The following is a 20,670-nucleotide window of genomic DNA, read 5'->3' as shown; positions in this document are numbered from 1 at the left end:
AAAACAAATGAGTGGGTAATAGATGAAAGAGAACCTTGGTAGCTGTTTACTTTTACTAATAGAAAAAATACTACTTTTCTTCTTTTCAAATCAGAGATATGCGACAATAAAAACTAAAAATGGGCCATAATCTCCCCACCAAGATAACCTCTGTTGACAATAAAAAATGATAGTAAAATAAGACTTGTTTAAGGTTTGAAATTTGAACTACAGAATGGCATAAAATGAGATGTAAATGTTTCCTTCCCCTCCATCTTTAGCTTCTCTCCAAAGGAAACAACTCTTACGGTTCTTATGATTGCTTTGAGGAAAATGAAGAAAACAGAAGCTATGCACATGCCAGAGTATCTCTAACTGTTTTTATTTCATTTGTTTGATTGTTTATTTTAAACCTCAAAGTGATCATATTATATAACGGTTCTAAGCCTTTTTTTTCACACACCTTATCTTGAAGACCTTTCTTTTTTAAAATTGAGGTATAATTGACATATAACATTGTATTTGAGGTATACAGCACAATGACTCGATATTTGTATATAGTATCATAAAATGATCGCCACAGTAAGTCTAGTTAACATTTGTTACCACATATAGTTACAGAATCTTTTTTTTTCTTGTTAATCCTTATCAAAGACCATATTCTCATTGATTTTCAGAAAGAGAGGAAGGGAGAGAGAGAGGGAGAAACATCGATATGAGAGCGAAGCATCAATCGGCTGACTCCCATGTGCACCTGACTTGCACCAGGGATCGAACTCACAACTTCAGTATGTGCCCTGACCGGAATCAAACCCACAACCTTTTGGTGTACAGGACGACGCTCCAACTGACCGAGCTACCTGGCCAGGGCTTCTCCCGCCCCCCCCCCCCCCCCCCCGGCCCTCTTGGGATGAGGGCTTGAAGATCTTTCTAGTCAGCACATATAGGTTCCCATCTATCTTTTTAAATGGCTCTTTGTTGATGGAGATTTTGGTTGGTTCCAGTTGGGGGCTAATAAAAATAGTGGTGCAGTGGGCATCCTTGTATGTTTTTGTTAGCATACTTCTACAAGTCCAAATTCCTAGGAGTGGGTCAAAGGGAAAGTGTATTTTAAATTTTGATGGCAAAATTTCTCTCCAGAAAGGTTGCCCCAGTTCCCATGCCCATCAAGGTGTGTGAGAGTGCCTGTTTCCAGGTGGCTGCAGAGAACCTGCCCCTGCCCCGAGCCCTTGGCATCCCGAGTGATGAGTTGGGGGCTGGGCAGGAAGTAAGCCCAGCCCCTCTGCTCCAGGAGGTCCTGGGCTCCCTCACAGCCTTTGCCTCCTCCACTGCAAATCTCCTCGGTGGCTGTGAGTTACTGTCTCAGTGTGGGAGCCAGTAGCCTCTCTTATAGGGCTTTCCCTTATCGCTTTAGCAAGGTTTTCCTGTTTGCTGTGGGTGAGAAAGAGTGAATGATCATGTTTTCTGACTCTTCCAGGTGAAGAAGGCATATAGGCAGAAGGCCCTCTCCTGCCATCCAGACAAAAATCCGGATAATCCCAGAGCAGGTGAGACTCTCCTGGGTGTGGGAAGAAGAAGGCAAGGCCACCTGGGCATGTGGTTCCCACCTGTGCTCCCGGGGAGTGCTGTGGAATGCTGGTGCACACAGCCCGCTTATCGTGTTGAGGGGGTCAGGTCCATTGCTGATGTACTCACCCTTCCTTGCTGGTCTGTCATCTGATGTCAGCTTTTCTGCCAGCCTGTGGCTTCCTTGAGGTGCTTTTCTGAGGGAGCACAACATCACCAAGTCTAATTTAATTTTTCTCCTCTCCGTTTTTTGATCTTTGTGTTTAGCTGAACTCTTCCACCAGCTTTCTCAGGCCTTGGAGGTACTGACTGACGCTGCAGCCAGGGTAAGACATCCTCCTCTGTCTGAATTGTCTTCATGGTTAGAGACCACCGTGGTACTTCAGCCTCGGTCCTCTGTACTATGCCATGAGCACGGTCCCAGCTGTCCCAGCCTAGCCACCCTCCCAGGGCTCAGCGGGAGGGGGCGGGCAGGAAGGTGGCTGAGCCCACTGCTTGTTCCCCGCTGACTGCTCCTCGGCGTTCCTTTCTCCTGCCAGGCCGCGTATGACAAGGTCAGGAAAGCCAAGAAGCAGGCAGCAGAGCGGACCCAGAAACTAGATGAGAGAAGGAAGAAAGTGAAGCTTGGTAGGTGAGATGGTGGTGCTGGGTGGCCTGCAGTTTCCCTGGGCCGTTTTCATGCAGCAACCTCACCTTGCTTCCTGGAGCTCATTCAGTTCCAGCAGCTCAGCCTCTTGGCCCAGCTCTGGGAAGAACCCTGTCCTCGGGTGGATCCTAAAGGACACCCAGAATAACAGCAATGACTAGACTCACTATTAGCCAGGCACTGTGGCAAATGTCTTACTGTCTCTTAATTGTCACAGTGCTCAAAGGAGGTGGGTATTACTAAACCCATTTTTTGTAGACAAAGAAGCTAAGGCACCACAAAGATGAGAACTGGCTGGAGTTGTGCTTTAAACCCGCAGTCCACGTAGATCCGTTCTTGTTCACCATGCCACCCGGGGCCTTTTTACTCGTCCCAGCCTCATTTCTGCACAGAGCTTTCACTCTGCGAAGTCCCCTCAGAAGGATCCAAAGAGGTCCAGGCATTTTTTTAAACGGCTTTATTGAGGTATATTTTTCATATTATAATATCCACCCATTTCAAGTGTACAATTCAATGATTTTTAGTAAATTTACCAAATGGTGTAATTATGACTGTAAATCAATTTCATCACCCCAGTAAGATTGGTCCAGACATTCTTCACTCGATTTTCCCTCCATCTTCTTGCCTATTTGATACCCGTATATTTAATATGTACATATGCCAGCCCAGTACATCCAACTCTTTATCAAAAACAAACAAAAATTCTGGAGATTGAAGGTAAGTAAAGTGCACAGAAAAGAAAGCACTGCGTCCCGAGCCCGAGAGAAGAGTTTGTCACAGCAGTTCGCCTAAAACAGGGCCACAAGCACTTTCCCCGGAAGGTGGGAAGGGCTCTGTGACCTGGGGGAGTTCCTCACACAGAACCTGCTGTCCATGTGGGAGCTGCGGGAGCCAGGTCGCAGTGAGGCTTGGTAAACGTGAGTTGAGGGGGAAGTGAAGGAGACAGTGACAACCTGAGCTCTTTGGTGGGAAATGCATCAAAGCCAAGGCAAGATCACAGTCAGGCTGTGGTGCCAAACCGCAGGAACAGGGGCCAGCAGCTCCTCCCACTGGCATCCCTGACACATGGCCCTGGCTGGCTAACATAAGCACCTACCCACGCCCTGTTCACTGATCAGCCAGCCAGCTCGGTCAGTATGAGCTGATTTAACTCTTCCAGACCCCGGCCACTCATCTGAAGCCTGTACTTCTGTGCTGTGACTTTTTCTCGATGGAAATAAACTTGGGAGCACATGGGCATGGAGGGTGGGGGCAGAGTCACTGTACGGTTTCATCCTGTGTGAGGCTGGGGAAGCAGCCAGAGCTGGGGGAGCTGAGGCCGTGTAGAAACTGCTTAGACCAGCCATTGGGTCATTCAGCCCTTGTGTCTAGACCTGGAGGCCCGGGAGCGGCAGGCCCAGGCCCAGGCCCAGGGCGAGGAGGAGGAGGAGGAGAGACGGAGCACCAGGACACTAGAGCAGGAGGTGAGTGACTTGGGCATGAGGGCCTGAGGCCATCTGCAGGAGTTGGGGGGAGGTGGTCCTAGCTGGGTGTGGTGGCTGGGAGGTCATGCCCTCCCCACCTTCTTCTGTGGGATCTGGGCCATCTGTCCCACCTGCAGGTTGCTGAGCCCTAGCTTATAGGTGGAACCTCCCAGGGGCCTTTACAGCAGGAGCCAACCTGGAATGGGATCTGCACAGAATTGTCACCTCCCAACCCCCTGCTCTGCAGATCGAACGCCTGCGAGAAGAGGGTTCCCGGCAGCTGGAAAAACAGCAGAGGCTGATGCAGGAGCAGATACGCCAGGAACGGGAGCAGAGGTTGAGAAGTGAGAGTCCATCACCCTCACCCGCCTCCCGCTCTGAGGCAGCTCTCTGTGGAGACGTCTACCTGCTGCAATCCCAGGGGCACCCCACATGGACACACGCCACCTGTCCTTCTGCCTACCAGTTCTCTGGGCCTGTTTGCTTTTCCCTCTGCCCTCGGTCTCCTAGCCTCATATACCTTAGTCCCAAGTAGGGCTGGCTCTATTTTGGAGCAGGTAACCGGGAGAAAAGCTCTAGTTTTAGTAGAACTGTGTGGTCTGTACCTCTGCGTCCTGCCCCCGAAGGTGTTCACAGCCCTGCGCTGGCAGAGTGCTCACCGTGCCCTTCAGCAGGCGGCCGGCAGACCCCCCTGGGGTAGGAGCTTCAGGGCCTCCTGAGCAGGGGCAGCTGTTGCCCTTGGTCAGAGTGACCTTTTCTAGGTCCTTCTGGGCCTGGGCTGCATCTCCTTTGGGAGAACTTCTCTCTCCCTCATACTCGACTTTCTAATTTCCCCAAATTTTCTAGGAAAGGCAGAAAATCCTGAAGGCAAAGGAACTCCCAAGCTAAAGGTGAGCCCTGTGGGGATCCATGGGTCACCTCACACTACCTCCTCTCAGCAAGAACAGATACTTTCTGCGGCTCAAGGGCTTCTGGTGGGGACACTGAATCTCAGGGAGCCAGCACCACTCTCCACAGCCTTCCCCCTTCCCACTGCCCGGGGAGGACAGCCCCTCAGAGCTCGCCATGGAAGGCTGCTCTTAGCCCTGACTGTTGCAGGCAGCACTCCCCAGAGGCCCTCGAAGAGAGCATCCCACAGGGCTGGGGAATGGCTGCAGTGAGCAGGCCACCCTGCTTGTCCGTCTTCAAGGGGGACACATTTTGGAGGGTTCTCCCTAGATTGCTAGTGGAGGATGTCTGTTCAGACTGTAAAGCTCAGGTGTGGGGTCTGGTGTTGTTCAGGCGAAGGCTGGTATTCACTGGTGATGCCCGCTGCTGTCTTTCCAGCTAAAATGGAAGTGCAGAGAGGACGGGTCAAAAGGCGGCTACTCCAGAGATGTCCTCCTGCGGCTTTTTCAAAAGGTCTGCCCTGCTGACTTCCCTCTTTCCCATCATCTCAGTCCAAACCCCAGGATCTCCATGCCTCAACCTCCCTCACCGCCCTCCCTGCCTCTTTCTCTGTCATGGACCTTAGGACAGCTTAGCTTCTTCCAGGTCACGGCCCTCCTCTCCCCTCCAGCCTGTCTCACCTTCCCTGCCCGTCTTCCTTAGAAGCAGAGGGCTGGGCTGAGTGTGTGGGAGAGAGGAGGTGGGCATCTGGCACAAAAGCCTTGCCTCCTTCACCATCTTCAGTCATTGAGGCAGCTTTGCCACTCTGCCAGTCCAAGTCCCAGCCCTTTGTCCAACTCTCCTTTCTCTCCTGTATTCCTGGGAAAAATCCTTTCCTTCCTATCTCTGATCTCCCCTCTGGGAACCTGGGGACAAGAAGCTGTCCCCAGCTGAACACGCCCCGAGGGCCTCCGGGCAGCCAGACTTGACGGCCTTCCTTGTCCCCACAGTATGGAGAGGTGCTCAACCTCGTGCTTTCCAGTAAGAAGGCGGGCACCGCTGTGGTGGAGTTTGCGACCATCAAGGCTGCGGTGAGTGCTGCCTGAGGCTTTGGGGGAGCCACTGCTGGCCCTGCCATTCCAGGGAGGGACTCAATTCTAGGGGTACCCTGTGGTTAGGTACCCACACTCCCAGGAAATCTCTGGGGCAGCTCAGAGCCAAGCCCTCTCACCCCCACACCCACCCAGGTGCTTGACTCCTGACTCCGGAATCCCGGGAGGAGTACAGGCATAGCGAGGGAAGGGATGGGCCGGAGAATGCTCTGGGATAAAGGAGAGCGTGGACCAACAGCATTTCCTGCTGCTGGCTCCACCCCTCCACTCTGCCACGGGAGCTGGCGCGCCTCCAGGTTGGGGCCCCACCCTGCCTTTCCCCCTTCTCCAACTACCCACTCGGCACACCATCATGGGAAGGTTGCTCAGTTTTGCTTGGAGGATGAGTTTGCTGGTTCTGGTACTTTCTGTGGGGGTAGAGAGAGCCACTCCATAGCTGGTTTTCGGAGTGATAGGACCAACGGGAGGCTGTGTTTGGCAGGAGCTGGCTGTCCAGAATGAAGTGGGCCTGGTCGATAATCCTCTGAAGATTTCCTGGTTGGAGGGACGGCCCCAGGGCAAGGACGGCCCCAGCCACCCAGGACTGTCGCAGGTAAGGAGCCAGGCCTCACACAGGGGGCCGCCCAGGGTTTGGGGAACCTTCTCCTGTTTGGGCTCTTCTCAGGGCTCTTTGCTCGCAAATGCAGCTCATCCTGATGGAGTGCGATTGGCAGGTCCGCCAACCAGAGCGGGGACTGATTTCGTGCTGACCCCTTTTCCTTTCTGGGTGCCAGCGGCCCACCCTACCAAGATTCTTAGACCTTATTTTCCCTCCACATCCCGGGCTCCTGCTGGAGACCATCCTCACCCAGAGGGGTTTCCCTGGCCCGCAGGCTGCCTGGTGTTGATGTGAAGCGTTTGGCTCTTAGACAACCCGGTGCTGCGAGGAAGGGGTAGAGGACGAGGGCAGCTGCTTCCACTTGCGTCCCCAACTCATTCTCCCGGTGTGTCTGCAGCTGCCCCAGGCAGGACCTGCTGTCGAGAGGGGCTGTCTGCTCCTCAGAAATAACACTAGCGACCCTGCCGACACTGGGCGCTCGCTGCCTGGTCGACTCCTGAGGAAGCAGGCTCCACACTAGCTGCTGGTCCTCACAGCTCCATGAAGCCTTCTATTTAGGAGCGCGCACACACACACACACACACACACACACACACACACCTGCCCTTGCTTTGGTGGGACAGAAAGCTTTTGGGCCAAGAGCTCTTCCTTCTCTGGAATGGCCTGTGGCCTGTGTGGGAGCCTCAGATGATGTCATAGTCCCTCTGAGGGGAGCATGCCCCTCGGTGGGTCAGCAAGGCCTTTGCGCTGTCACTCCACCCCTGCTTTCCTACTTGCCCCCCACCTGGCCGTGAGAACCGAAGCTCTGGGAGGTGTCCCAGACCATGGACAGAGGAGGAAAAGGAACTGTCCAGCTGAAGACCCTTCTTTAGAGAGCTCCTTCCCTCACCGTTAAGTCCCAGCATTTCACAGCCCCAGATGACATTGCATAGGCTGCTGTATAGAACTTTATTTACTGCCTCCTGCATCCGGGGAGGAGCCTCCTCTGGACACATCCTCAGGGGGAGGGGAGATAGAGGCCACGGGTTCGGGTTGTGGAAGCAGTGTGTGCCGAAGCTTCCCTCTCTCTTCACGCTGGAACTCGGAACCACATGGCCCAGCCTACCTGAGCTCTAGTGTCAAGTCTTCTGGCCAAGCCGCAGTGTGGGGCAATAGCGCAGCGTGTGGCCTTAGCCAGTGGGCTTGGCCCCGGGTGGCAGGCCCCGTCGGTGCGGGTCCAGGCAGAGCTCCCAGTCCTGGTGGAGGATTCTGGAGACTAGCTGTGCCTCTTCATGGTCACAGCCATGAGTTCCATGTCCATCCCTGGTTTGGTCCTCCTGTGTTCTCGTTGGGGGAAGGATGAAGGGAAACCTGCTACTGTTGTTGCTGCATTTCCCAAGGGCTCCCATCAGCAGTCTTCCAGGAATTCCCCACGCAGCCCTTCTCACGCTGTGTCTGTGCCTTCAGCGGGCAGTCCCTGGATCCACCTTCCGCAGGCCCCAGGGACTGCTCCAGGCAGCTGTGTTGGCAGCTGGAGTCTCTCATGCCCCCTCTCCTGCTAATGATGTGTGTGTCTCCATGCCTCCCACTTCCTCCTCTGCCAGCCCCTCCCTTCCTGTGCTCCCCTCCCCCATGCCACTGCTGCCTCAGGGCCACGGTCTAGGGGCACTGTGGTCCTGTGAACTCCCCAGCAGGCCTTTCCCCAGGGATGTTAATAAAGTTCACCCTCCACTGTCCAGTGTGGTTGCCGTTGGTCATGTGGCGATTGAGCATTTGAAATGCAGCTAGTACAGCTGAGGGACTAAATATTTAATTTTACTTAGTTTTAATTATTTAAATGTAAACAGTCACATGTAGCTAGTGGCTACTACACTGGACAGAGTCAAGCCTGTCTCATCCTCTCCCTTCAGGTCTTCCCACTTTCCCCTTAGGTCTGATTTGGGCCACTTTTGCCTAGACCTGTCCTGTGACCTCTCGCTGTGGAGAGTAGCTTCAGAGGGTAGATCTGTCCAGTCTGTGTGTTCTCCACTCCCTGACTCGCCCCTTGTGCCACCCACCCCTTCTGCTGGCCTCTGCCTGGCCCCTGGAGTTGCCATGTGGCCTCTTCCCCAGCCTCGCTGCTGCCTTCAGGGCTCTTGACAGCAAGTGCCCCTTCACATTTCCAGCTTGCCTCCACACCTCTGTCCCTCCACTCCGGGTGACCTGGAGGACTGTTGAGGACCCAGAGGGCAGGCAGGGCCCTGGATTCCCACCCGCACCTTTTTCTTAACCCACAACTCTACCTTCCTTTCCTGGGCCCCAGGCTTTCCAGTTATCACACCTCTGCACCCCCTCACCCCATTCAGAAGCCGGGCTCACTGGGAAATTGCTCCCTCAGCATCTGTAGAACTTCCTCAAGAAGTGAAATCCCCAGGTCCACTTTGAAGGAGAAGAAGGGATCACTAAGGTCCGGAGCAGGTGTCTTCTGGAAGGGGGGCGTGTCCGCAAGGTCCTCCTCGGAGTATTCGTGGAGGGCGTCTGCCAGGGAGAGCGCCGAGGGCAGGGTGGCCGAGTAGGCAGCAGTGTAGGCAGGTGAGGGCTCCAGGATGTTGGGGCAGCTGGAGCTCTCTCGGTAGAGGCGAGGGGGCTTGGGTGGGGCCAGAAGGGTGGTCCGGGGCTGCTCGTCCCCCCACAGTGGCAGGCGCCGGCCATCCGGCCTCCCTCGAAGCTCCCGGACGACCTCTCGGTTGCTGTACTCCTCATGGTCCCCGCCAGCCATGCTGGCCTGACTCAGCACACTGCCCTGTCGCCGGAGTCCTCGAGGCCGCCTCAAGCTCAGCCGCTTGAAGAAGGAGGCGTTGCGGAAGGAGCCTTTCCGCCAGGTCTCCATGGGGCCAGGGAGCCAGCACACCTTCGAAGTCCAGTTCAGCAGGGGCTAGGGACCACTTGGTCTCTGCTAGAGCAGTGAGTGACAGGAGGTGGGAGACAGCCCATGTGGGCTCCTAGCAGAGGCCTCCAGCTCTCTGCTCAGCGCAGACCTCAGGCCAGCACTGGGTGGTGAGACGACGTCCCCGGAAGAGGCTAGCAGAGGGCCGCGAGTTGCTGGCGCAGGGAGTCTCCCAGAGGGACAGGAGTGGCCCGGTTACCTGATAGGGCAGTGGAAAAACCCCGAGAGGAGGAAGCAGCACTTACTGGAGCCGGAGTGGAGGAGCGCCAGGGGGTGAGGGATGAATCTTCTCAGGTGGTAGGAGCGGTCTCTGCCCCAGCTCCTCACGGCCCCAGCTCACCCTCTCCCTGCCTGTCTGCCGTGGCTCCTGGCCCCTGATGAGTGCCCTGCGAGTTGTGCTGGTGTGGCGTGGAGGTGTGTTGTTGTTCTCAGCTGACTCAGTCAGGTGGGAAGCCCGGTTTCGTGCTCCGGTAATTGCAGCATCCGCATGCAGGAGTTGGGGCAGCCGTGGCCAACACCCCAGGGCCACTGGGGAGCCAAAGATTCCTCTGGGGACTTGTCTGGGGCAGCCCTGCCTTGTATGTCAGCACACTGTCTCCTTTCCCCACCACCACCCTGGGCCGTAGCAGCAGGTTACTCCCCAGCCCCCCAGTGTGTCTGGGGGAGAGGCCCCCAGGGAGGTGTGAGTTAACCTTTTGCACTCGGATGTTGAGTGTGACTCGACATGATTAGCATCGGTAGCAGCTCTTTTTATACTCTTTGAATGTATCAATAATTTGAAATATAAAAAAATCCAAATAAATAAGTTTGTATGAAAAGAAACTCCAGTTTTTTATTCTACTGCCGCACTTTGTAAAATCTGGGGTATTTAAAAAATTAAATCCCGAGTAGAATAAAGGAATCGAGAAAAAAGCAAGCGAGTGCAAAGGGTTAACTGAGTGCAGGTGTGGGGAGCGATTGTGGAGGAAGAAGAGACCTGTTGCTAGTGTGGGTGACTCAGCCCGGGGACAGGCCCTCATTAGCAGAGCCCACAGGTATGGGGGAAGGAGGCAGAGGGTGTGTTAACAGGGAGCAGCCCCATGCCAATAAAGGGCTGGCTGCTTCCAGGGCTGGGCTCAGGGCATGCCAGGGTGACTGGAGTTTTCTCAGCAGAGCAGTATTTCCTTGGGGAGGGGAGAATTGCCTTCCCTTTGGCCTGACACCCAATCTAAGCTGCTCTATTTCCTCATCCTTCATCCATTTACCAGACGGCCTCAGGGCAGGAGAGAGCAGCTAGGGGGCAGGGTTCTCTGCCTTCCACCCTGTGCTACAGTCCTTCCTGTGGGCTGCTGGGCCTCACTGGAGGCCCCTCCTCTGTGGAGGGGGCTGGGTCAGCAGAGCTCTGACCAAGCTGAGATAGGTGGGCCTGGCTGGGAGGGCAACTCTGCTCAGAGCTTCTGCAGCCCAGGAGAGAGAAAGAGAGGGGTGGGGCTGGGGGAGGAGCAGGGGGATCTGGGCTGAATAACACTTCCTGGTTCCGAACCCCCCATACTACAAACCAGTTGGCCAGGGTCTGGCATCTTAACCACAGCCACTTCCTTCTTCCCTGGGTCACTGACCACCAAACTTGCCTCCTGACTTACCCCACGAGCGTGCAGCAGGTTGGCATACCACAGAGCAGGGCGCCGCACCTGGGCCTGCCGCGTGGCCCCTGGCCTTGCTTCCGTGCCAACTCAGGTGGGCCTCACACTCCACGCGGCTTCAGCTGCCCCGAAGGAGGAAGTGATTTAATCCCCACTGCGGACCTTATCAGGGCGTGGGGCTGGCAGCTCGGCTCATGGCGCTGTGGAGCCGCCTCTCCACCCCACAGCCTTGGCCCCTGGAGGTGGTTGTTTATTATTCTTGTGATGATTAAAATATAGCAGTCTTTAATCCCCTGCTCTGCTGGCAAGATCATACAAGAAAGAGCTACGGGCCCAGCCCTCCAAGAACCCTGGTGTGTATTTTTAGGAGGCAAGCCAGCTCCGTGCTTGTTTCTCTTTTTTTGGCTGAGGTTGATTGAGGCTGTGTCTAGGGCAGGGCTTCCTCTCCTGTGACCTCAGCAGGAGCCCGTCCACAGGGAAGATGGGCAGCTGGGAGGGCGCAGTGCTCCCGCCTCCACCTGGCAGAGCAGAGCGGGTTTCTAACCTCTGACAACTTCCCTTTACTGGAAACCTGTGAGAAGCAGAGCTGGAGTAGAGGGCTGAGAGGAAGGAAGGGAGTGAAGCCCCTGGGAAAGCTGGACCAGAGCTGACTGGAGAGGGGAAGACCTGAGGGGGCGGGGGGGCGGTGATAGCTGGTTGGGATGGGTTGAGAAGCTGGTCCGGAGGCCCAGGGTCTGCTTGCTCCGAAGGAACATGATGAACTGGGCTTGCAGGTGCTCCCCGGTCCTTCTCCTCCTGGGCACCGTTCTTGACTCTTGCCTAGCTCTGCCCAGGCCCTGACCTCCCTCTCCCTCCTCTGTCCCCCAGGGCTCAGTGGTGTCCGAGAGGGACTACGAAAGCCTCGTCATGATGCGCATGCGCCAAGCAGCTGAGCGGCAGCAGCTGATCGCCCAGATGCAGCAGGAGGACAAGGTGGGGCAGCTCACGTAGCATCCAGCCCTACCACCCCACAGCCCCTTTCCCTAATAAACTTTTTTTTTAAGTCTACCTCTGTTGCATGTATAGGCGTAGGAAGCTGGCCTGTCCAGTGTGGCCCTGGGTCCTGGGCTCTGCCTCAGAGGCTCCGCCCAGGCTGGCTTCCCCTTGGCAGTGGACAGACCCCCGGGAGGTGCTCCGCTTGCTGAGAGTCCCTGCACACACACAGCTTAGAATCAACCAGTCATCACAGCCCTTTATTGGCTTAGTTTAGCGGCACAGGCCCACCCGCCCAGAATCAGGGCCAGTGCTCCTGACAAAGGCAGCCTCGCTCTTGCCAGCCCCTCAGCCTGCCCATGAACATGGACTCTTCCAGAACCCTCACCCAGCTGGAAGGTGGAGGGGCAGCTGGGAGCAGGTTTCAGAGAGCCATTCACTGCCCAGTGGTGCTGGTCCAAGGGAAGAGGACAGTTTGGGAAGAGGGGCAGGGCAGTGAGTGAGGAGGGCTTGGGATCAGGGCCCACAGGCAGCCACTCAGAGAAGGGGTGCCCTGTCCGCTCCTCACAGTGAGGGTCACTCCTTGTGCAGGCACCACACCAGCGTCTGGCCCACGCCCGTCATGCTCAGCACACGGAAGCCCCTGCGTTCCAGCTTGTCCAGGACTATTCGAGGAGGGTCATTGACGTAGTACTCGTAACTGCGAACAGATGGAGAGGGGCAGCGTGAGGGGCCACAGTGCGAGCTTCCCCGACAAAGCTAGTATCTGCTGAAGACCACACCTGGGCAGGAATGCTCATAACAGGGACTGACGCTTGCTGGTGTCTTCCAGGTGCCGGGCTGCGTGCACGTTCCCTGACCCTCCCCTGCTAAGCACTGTCCGTGCATCATCTCACTTACTCCTCCCAACAGCCGGAGGAAGGCACCATCATTGTTTTCATTTTGTAAATGAGAAAATGTAGAGGGCTTTCCCAGTGTCATAAGGCTGGGCTGACAGCCCCACGTGCCCTAGGCTGCTGCACTGTTCAGGAAGAATGGCTGCTCCCCAGGGCCTCACCCAGCCTCCTGCCCCTCCTCCTGCCTAGCCTGTCCTACAGTTCTGGGGCCATAGCTTGACCCCCAATAGTTCCTGACTCTGGGCGCCTCTCCCTAGCACAGAGAAGGCTTGTGTTCCTTCTTTCAGGGTGAACTGATTCTAAAGGGCCATCACATAGGTAAAGGGTGCAAGCTCCACGCTGGGCATCTCCAGATCAATGCTGCATGGCAAATGGATGGGTTGGCTTCCGCCCTCCAGCCCTGACCCAAGGGGCTGGCACCAGCTCGCCTCTCCTAGCTGCCCCCTTTGAATGGGGCTCATTCTGGGGACCCTTCTAAGGAGTTCCAGCCTGTGGCGCAGGGTTCTCCCTGCCTGTGGGGCACGAACGGGGAGGGGCAGAAAAGGAAGCAGCACTCACAGTTCAAGCTCAGAACTAGTGTGAAGAAAGCCAAGGGAAGTGGCCGAGTACCAGGCTGCTGGCTGAGCTGGAAGTAGGACTCAGGCTGCCTGCTCCCTGCTTTGGGGGCTGAGGTTTGTTAATCAGCCAGCTCTTCCAGACAGAAACCTTTCCCTGTGCCTGTCTGCCACGATAAGGTCCAGCTTGGAGATGGGGGGAGAGCACGGAATGGAGCACTTCCATAATCCTGTCTCTAGGGACTGGACTCTGTCCTGGGACTTTGTCCGTGAGCTCTCCTATGAAGGGAGGGCAGTGGGAAAGCCTCAGAGCCAGCCTGGGGGGCTGTGAGGCTGCAGACAGACTGGCCCTATAAGAGGACAGAGCCCAGGAGGCAGGCAGCGGGCTCTGAGGTCGGGCAGTGGCATTGTCCCTGGTCTTGGTGGTGTGTGAGGAACAGGGACGGGTCCAGGGGAAAAGATACTTAAGAATGCCACTACTTACAAGTTGTTTCCCAGGACGCCTCTTTTTGAGGCCCCCAAATGCTGCATCAGCTCTGGATCGGAGTACTCATCGCCCACCATGGTGGGACCCACCTCCTGCAAGGTAAGCCACAGTGGATGCTTGGCTGGCTGCCAGGTAGAGGTAGCCGGTCTTGCCTCTCCTTCCTCCCTGCCTGCTGGTGCTGAGCCAGCTTAGATAAAGTTTGGAGGGGTTGGTGAGGGACCTTGAGGGCTGAGAACACTCTGGAAGAGGGTGAGGCCAGTCATGACCCAACCAAACAATGTGAGGCTTCTCTGGCCCCTCCAAGAGGAGCTGCAGTGTCTGAACTGGCACCTACGTGCCAGGCACCACCCACCACCGTGTTTGATGTGTGTCACAATCAGCTGGAGAGCAGAGAAATGAAAGCCTGTCCACATAAGATCTTGTACGGCAATGTCGGTAGCAGTATTATTCATAATAATCAAAAGTGGGAGCAACCTAAATGTTTTTCAGCTGCTGAATAGATAAATGCAATGTGGCATATCCATATGATGGAATCGTGTTTGCAATAAAAAGTAATGTGCACTGATGCATACTGCAATATAGATGAACCTTGAGAACCTTATGTAAGTGAAAGACGCCAGATACAAGACCATATATTATGACAGGAAGTAGATTAGTGGTTACCTGGGGCTGGGGGCCTGGGGGCGGGCGGTGATGAGAAGTGACTGTTAAGGTGATGGAAATGTTCTAAAATTGATTAGGATGATGGTTGCACAACTCTGAACATGCTAAAAAACACTGTTGAATTGTACACTTTAAATTGGTGGATTCTGTGGTTTGTATATTATATAGCAATAAAGCTGACCTATTTTTTAAAACCACCTGAGGAGCACCGAATTCCCATGCCCCAGGCTTAGTGTTTTCAGAGGTCTGGGAAGGGGCCAGGAGTCCACATTTAACAACTGCTCAAGTGACTGGTTCTCAGACCACTGCCCTGGGCACGGCCAAGACCCGTCCTGTGGTGAGCCCTCCCACCCAGGGAGTTGCTGACCCTCCGATGGGTCACTCAGCCCTGGGGAGTGAGAAGAGGCAGAGGAGCATCCTGCTGCCCAGCTGGGGGACCCAGTCATATAATTCTGACTGGGGCAACCAGCACCTTCTTAGACAGGAAACTGCGCCCAGAGGAGGGTGACTTTTGACTCCGGAATGGTGTTCTCCCCACCTCTAACACCATTGGCAGCGTTCTCCCCTTTCTTCTTTCTCTTTTTTTTAAAATTATTTTAAAAATATATTTTATTGATTTTTTACAGAGAGGAAGGGAGAGGGAGAGAGTGTTAGAAACATCCATCAGCTGCCTCCTGCACACTCCCTACTGGGGATGTGCCCGCAACCAAGGTACGTGCCCTTGACCAGAATCGAACCAGGGACCTTTCAGTCTGCAGGCCGACGCTCTATTCACTGAGCCAAACCGGTTAGGGCTTCTTTTCTTTTCTTTCTTTCTTTTTTTTAAATATCCTCACCCGAGGATATTTTTTCATTAATTTTTAGAGAGAGTGGAAGAGAGAGGGAAAGATAGAAATACCGATATGAGAGAAACACATAGATTGGTTGCCTCCTGCACACGCCCAGACCAGAGGGGGCTGGGGAGGAGCCTGTAACCCAGGTATGTGCCCTAGACCTGAATGAACCCAGGACCCTTCAGTCCCCAGGCAGAAGCTCTATCCATTGAGCCAAACTGGCTAGGGCGCCCCTTCTTGAGCAGGAAGCGTTTGGGGTGTGTGTGTGTGTGTTTCCTTTTCCTTTCCTAAGGCCTTAGGGACAACTCTTCCTGACCCACCCAAGCTAGCGGCTGTGGGTGGGTCAGGCACTGGGCATAGCTGTTTTAGCATCTTAGCACATCTTTTCCAAACCTCTTTTCCTCGGGTTACTACATCCCCGCCCCCGCCCCCCCAACCCCCTGCGGAGCGGCTCCCTGTAGGGCTGTGGGTGTTGCACCTGTGAGGCCAGGGTTTCCCTTGGGCAGGTGGGAGCAGCCGCAAGCGCCCTTGCTCGCTGGGTCGCGGGGACGCACGCATCTGGCCGCCTTCGCGTCCTCGGAGGCGCCAAGCGGCCAGAGCTACGAGTTCCGCGATCTGGGCAGAGTGGGATCCCAGCCTCCCTCCCTGAGGCCCGAGGGGGCGTGTCCGGACACTTTACGGGCCCAAGAGGGAGGCGCCAAAGTGCGGCCGCAGTCCCCCAGGCCCGGCCGGCCCCCACTCCACTGGCCAGGCGGGGTACTCACCATGCGGATCTGGGTGCTGATGAGCACGTAGGGCATGGTGCGCGCTTCCCGGCCAGGCTCCCAGCGTGGGCTTTGGATTTGGTGCCGACGCCAGCCCCTCGGACTGCGACCAGACGCCCGGGTCCCGCTACTCCGGCTCTGGCCTCTGGCTCTGCCAATCTCGGAGCGCCCAGCCCGTGACCGTGGCGGCAGCCAATCAGGAGCGGGCGCCCGTGACGCCCCGGCACCCGGAGATTCAGGGCCCACCCCTACCCCGGGGCTGTGGGGAGCCACTCGGGCACCCGCTGCGTGGAGGCGCCAAGCGCGCCTGTTGACCTTGCACCCTCTTACGGCAACGCCTCCAGGAACAGGTTCCAAAGTCCTGCTGGTCCCCTCTCCGTCCCAGTGGAAGCAGAGCAGGGAGCAAACGGCGACCCCGCTGAAGCCTCCGAAGCTCCGGCCCACTGCACCCAGGGAGGCCTCTCACTTCCCACCCGCAGGACACGTCCCCCGGAGTCCAGCGGAGGAAACGGGGAGAGGAGCTGTGGCTACAGCTAAAGTACCACCTGGGGTGCGCTGCGGTCTCCGCCGCCCTAATGCCTAGCACAGTGGTTGGACCTTGCATTTCTGGGCGCTATAGGTAAATCTGTAAAGGAACTGAGCGCTTGGCTACGTGCCAAGCCCGGAGGGACTTGAACCAACAGAATTTGTTTTGGCCTTCAGTTCGGAGAGCAAAGCTAGAGAGACTAGCACAAGCAGAGATCAGAAGGCAACACATGGGGCAAAGGAAACCACTTCCCCGCACCAGTCATCAACGAGAGGGCAGCGAGTTCACCCCCGTGCACCCACGCCCTCATCTGGATGTAGCAAAATCTGACAACTCAACATTCTTTGTCTTGTTGTGATTGGTTCTTTGAAAATAAATAAAGCAAACCGTACCTGGCTGGTGCGGTTCAGTGGTTAGAGCGTCAGCCCCGCTGACCGAAAGGTTGTGGGTTCGATTCCCCGTCAAGGCAGGTACCTGGGTTGCAGGTTCGATTGGGGGACAGACAGACTGTCCATGTGTCTCTCACGTGGATGTCTCTCCTCCTCCCTCACTTCCTCAATGGAAAAAATATCTTCCAGTGAGGATTAACAACAAAAAGCAAAACAAAAACAGCCTGTAACCTTCCAGGCCAGCGATTGAAAAACCTTGACTTTTACTGAAGGGCCCTTAAATGTGAAAAGAACTGTAAGGGAAATAGGGAGTTATAATTCTACAGGATTCTTATTGGTCTAATTTATTTTCTGTACTCTCTACTATCCCCCAGGGTTAATAATCTAGCTAGAGAGATAAGACAGTCATATTCATGCTTAACAAAGGTTTTGTTAAATTGTCAAAGGATGAATGCCCAGGACATATAAAGAACTACAAATCAACGAGAAAAAGATAAATCAATAGAAGAAACATTGGGCAAATGACTAGAATAGGCACTTTTCAAAAGAGGGAATGGAAATGGCCAATAAACATATAGCATGATGTTCAATATCATTAGAAATCCTAGAAATGAAAATTAAGCTACACTTTAAACCACAATGACATACTATTTTAATGATTTGCAAAAAAAAATAAGTAAACAAAGTATTGGTGAAGATATCTAACAAACGGAAACACTGCTGTTGGGACTGCAAATTACAGTTACCTTGCACCTTGGAAAACAATTTGGCACCATCTGGTAAAGCTGAAGATGCGCATTCCCTACGACCCAGCCTAACCTCTCTTACAAAAACCTCAGGCGCACTCACTGACACGCAGCATGGGAATACATGTACAAGAATATTCATAACAACACTGCTTGTAACTAGCAAAAAACTGGAAACAGTTCTATGTCCATCAAAAGTGGAATATGTTTTTGGTTGATTCTGTTAACAAAAGTTCCAGAAGAAATTAAGAGAATTTTGTTCCTGTGTGATTTGCAAATCAGACAACATAGCCCTAGGTATGAACCAAAGACACGCTCTGAGGTGGGAGGAGGAGAACAGGGTTTTTAAAGATGTAAGCTGCTAGCAGCTGATCATCAGAGATGGGTTGTTAGGAGAAACAAGACCATAAACTTACATCATTCATTTCTCAGTTGGTGGAGGCAACTGGACTTTCAACAGAGGCCGAGTGCGTGTTCAGCAAGTGGGGCTGGGACACAAGAATACTGGGTAACTGAAGTTTAGGCATTTGTCGGTGTTCTACTTATAGAACAGAAGCTTTTGGGTTACTTATCAACAGAAATCAAACAGCACAGAAAGACTTCATTCTGCAGGCAGTTTTCAAATCCAAGGACTAGAGCCGTGCTCTAGAAGTGGCCTCAGAGTTCAAACTGCAAAAATCCAAATGTTGGGCCACCGGTTATGATATAAGCCCTCAACCCGTAAGATGGAAACTATAGCAATGAAAATGCTCAGTGAAAAAGCAAACCTTGGAAACATATAGAACAATTATATTTACACTAGTGGCCTGGTGCACAAAATTCGTGCACGGGGAGGAGGTGGTCCCTCAGCCTGGCCTGCATCCTCTCCAATCTGGGACCCCTGTGGGATCGGGCCTAAACCTGCAGTTGGACAAACCCCTCACAATGTGGGACTACTGGCTCCTAACCGCTCACCTGCCTGCCTGCTTGATCTCCCCTAACCACTCTGCCTGCTGGCCTGCTTGCCCCCAACTACACCCCCCCGCCAGCCTGCTCACCTCCAACTGCCCTCCCCTCCTGGTCTGATCACCCATAACCGCTTCTGCCTCAGCCCCGCCACCATGGCTTTGTCCAGAAGGACATCTGGAAGGTCTCATGGTCTAATTAACATATTACCCTTTTATTAATATAGATAATATGACATACTGCCATAACTATAACATATCTACCAGTATTACTCTATGAAAATACATACTTCATCCAATAGGAAGGCATCTAATACATTACATTGTATATGTTGTAAGTAGTAGGAAATACTGTATTCGTAGCAATAATATATACCCTGTGACTTCCCTTCCTGATCTGGGATTGGTTCCCCAGTTCTTTTGACATTTCCTGGCCCCTAATGTATTTTTTTTTGTCATTCAGTGTAACTTTATTTACTGTTTATTGCACATGATTTGAGGTCTTTAATTTCTAACCACCAAAGATTCAAAGGATTATTTTTTCCATGAAATTTAACATTAACATTAGTGAATTCCTGTATTCATGTGTTTTTATTGTAAACATCTGAATTATTCACATTGTCATAGATCCTGAACTCATAAGTGTGGACCATGCACAGGCTGGCAGCAAGCCAGGAAGCTACTCTGCAAGCAAACAGATACTTTGCATAAGGAGAAAAGTCATAGCATAACATTTAATGTCCAACCTGAGTCACCTCAGAATGTTATATATATTGACTTCTTAATTCATATAGTATTGGGAACTCAACTGCTTGGTTGGTGGCGGGGTTGACCTGATTTTGGGAGGATTATTCCTGAAATAATTAAGGAAAGGAGGGCTCAATCTTTCTTCTTGGTTGCATGCTCCTCCCCAGCACCTTCATCTTTCTTCTCGTCCTCAGCTTCTTGGGCATCTTCTCCTTCACCTTCACCTCCTTCTTCCTCCTTTGCATCCTCAAATTCTTCCTTGGCACCTTCTTCCTCTTCCTCTCCTTCCTCTTCCTCAGCCTCTTCCTTCTCCTTTTCCTCCTCTTCAGCTTCTCCTTCAGAAGGGGGTTCATCCTTAGCTTCCTCGGCTTTTGCAGCCTCAATGGTCTCCTTCACCTCGATCTGCTCCTCCTGGACGTGGCTGGTGTATTAAGAAGGGAAGGAGTGAGCAGACATCAAGTAGGAGCTAGTCTGTAAACCACCGTAGGCAGATCACCAAAGACCTGGGAACTCTGGTAGTAGCTGCTGGCTATGCTTCCCACGCTGGTGAAACTGAGCCGGTCTCCTCACCTTCCAAGAGTTTCCTGTAAGCTGCAATGTAAATGTCCAAAACTATCTTCACATTGAAGAGGTCCTGGTATTCTTTTACGTATCCTGCCATTTCACTCTTTGTGGTTCTCAACTCATTTTCTAATTTGTTGATTGTGTCCTGCATAGCACTAACGTCAGAGTTCTGCTTATCCTCCAGCTCTTGCAGCTGCTTTCCCAGCGCTTTGTTCATGCCCCAGCTTGCTTCAATCTCCAGGGTCTTGGCCTTGAGCAGTTGCTGGCCCGCACCATGTAGGTGCTCTTGGCAGTGCTCTCTGTCAGCATGGTGAAGCGGCTCTTGTACCATTCTTCGGCATTCTGCATGTTCTTGGCAGCCAGCTTCTCATACTGGGTGCGGATGTCCTTGAGCATAGTGGAGAGGTCGGACTTGGAGAACACGTCCATTTCCAGGGAGATCTGAGCATACTGGACATGCACCTTCTTCAGAAAGGCGATTTTGTCCATCAGGCTTTCGATGCACTTTTCCAGCTCAGTGCTGGCAAGAGCCGCCTCATCTGCATCTTTGCTCACCTCCATCAGCCAGCCCTCTGCATCCTCATGGTTCAGCACCTCTTCCTGGTAGCTCGCCTGCAGGTTGTTCCCAGCCACTTCAGAACCCCGGTGCCTCCTAACTGCCCACTTCCCTCTCCTCTCCAGGGACAGGGTGCGGTGGGGCAGGGCACAGGCATCGCATTTTCATTAAAATGTTCAACCCTGGCCTGCTCCACCGGTGTCCTCAGGTGGCCCGGGGCAGACAGTGATCCCGGAGACCCTGGCCATCCCCGCCTACGGAGCCCGCAGGC

The 20,670-nt window shown here is 53.8% G+C and overlaps 3 protein-coding genes across 5 annotated transcripts in view; 1 reads left to right on the top strand and 2 right to left on the bottom strand.

Annotated features, from left to right (window-relative positions):
• DNAJC17 (DnaJ heat shock protein family (Hsp40) member C17) overlaps nt 1–11,805 on the top strand; it is a 37,496-nt gene extending 25,691 nt beyond the window's left edge. The window contains exons 2-11 of one of the 3 annotated variants that reach the window (XM_079769389.1): nt 1,457–1,526; nt 1,813–1,871; nt 2,085–2,172; nt 3,563–3,654; nt 3,902–3,998; nt 4,501–4,544; nt 4,981–5,055; nt 5,532–5,612; nt 6,115–6,225; nt 11,626–11,805. In XM_079769389.1, coding sequence (XP_079625515.1) covers nt 1,457–1,526; nt 1,813–1,871; nt 2,085–2,172; nt 3,563–3,654; nt 3,902–3,998; nt 4,501–4,544; nt 4,981–5,055; nt 5,532–5,612; nt 6,115–6,225; nt 11,626–11,748 — 840 coding nt within the window. In that variant the 3' untranslated portion in view covers nt 11,749–11,805. Of the gene's footprint in view, nt 1–1,456; nt 1,527–1,812; nt 1,872–2,084; nt 2,177–2,449; nt 2,657–3,549; nt 3,655–3,901; nt 3,999–4,500; nt 4,545–4,980; nt 5,056–5,531; nt 5,613–6,114; nt 6,226–11,625 lie in introns of those variants that run through there. The other 2 variants (XM_079769390.1, XM_079769391.1) reach the window with 2 other exon arrangements.
• LOC307098525 (uncharacterized protein C15orf62, mitochondrial) lies at nt 6,239–11,619 on the bottom strand. The gene has a single exon (XM_079769395.1). It carries the CDS (start codon nt 9,077–9,079, stop codon nt 8,552–8,554), a length of 528 nt encoding a protein of 175 aa, XP_079625521.1. The 5' UTR covers nt 9,080–11,619; the 3' UTR covers nt 6,239–8,551.
• A 116-nt stretch (nt 11,806–11,921) lies between the features above and the next one.
• GCHFR (GTP cyclohydrolase I feedback regulator) lies at nt 11,922–16,279 on the bottom strand. Its single transcript, XM_079769399.1, has 3 exons — nt 15,928–16,279; nt 13,665–13,759; nt 11,922–12,430 (listed from the first exon to the last, which is right to left on the bottom strand). The coding sequence occupies exons 1-3, from the start codon at nt 15,961–15,963 to the stop codon at nt 12,307–12,309; spliced, it is 255 nt and encodes an 84-aa protein (XP_079625525.1). The 5' UTR covers nt 15,964–16,279; the 3' UTR covers nt 11,922–12,306.
• Nucleotides 16,280–20,670: the final 4,391 nt, after the last annotated feature.

This window comes from Cnephaeus nilssonii (genome assembly GCF_951640355.1).
Source record: "Cnephaeus nilssonii genome assembly, chromosome: 4".
Lineage (NCBI taxonomy): Eukaryota > Metazoa > Chordata > Mammalia > Chiroptera > Vespertilionidae > Cnephaeus > Cnephaeus nilssonii.
Note: the sequence above shows the minus strand (reverse complement) of the source record. Positions and strands in the feature narration are given on the sequence as shown.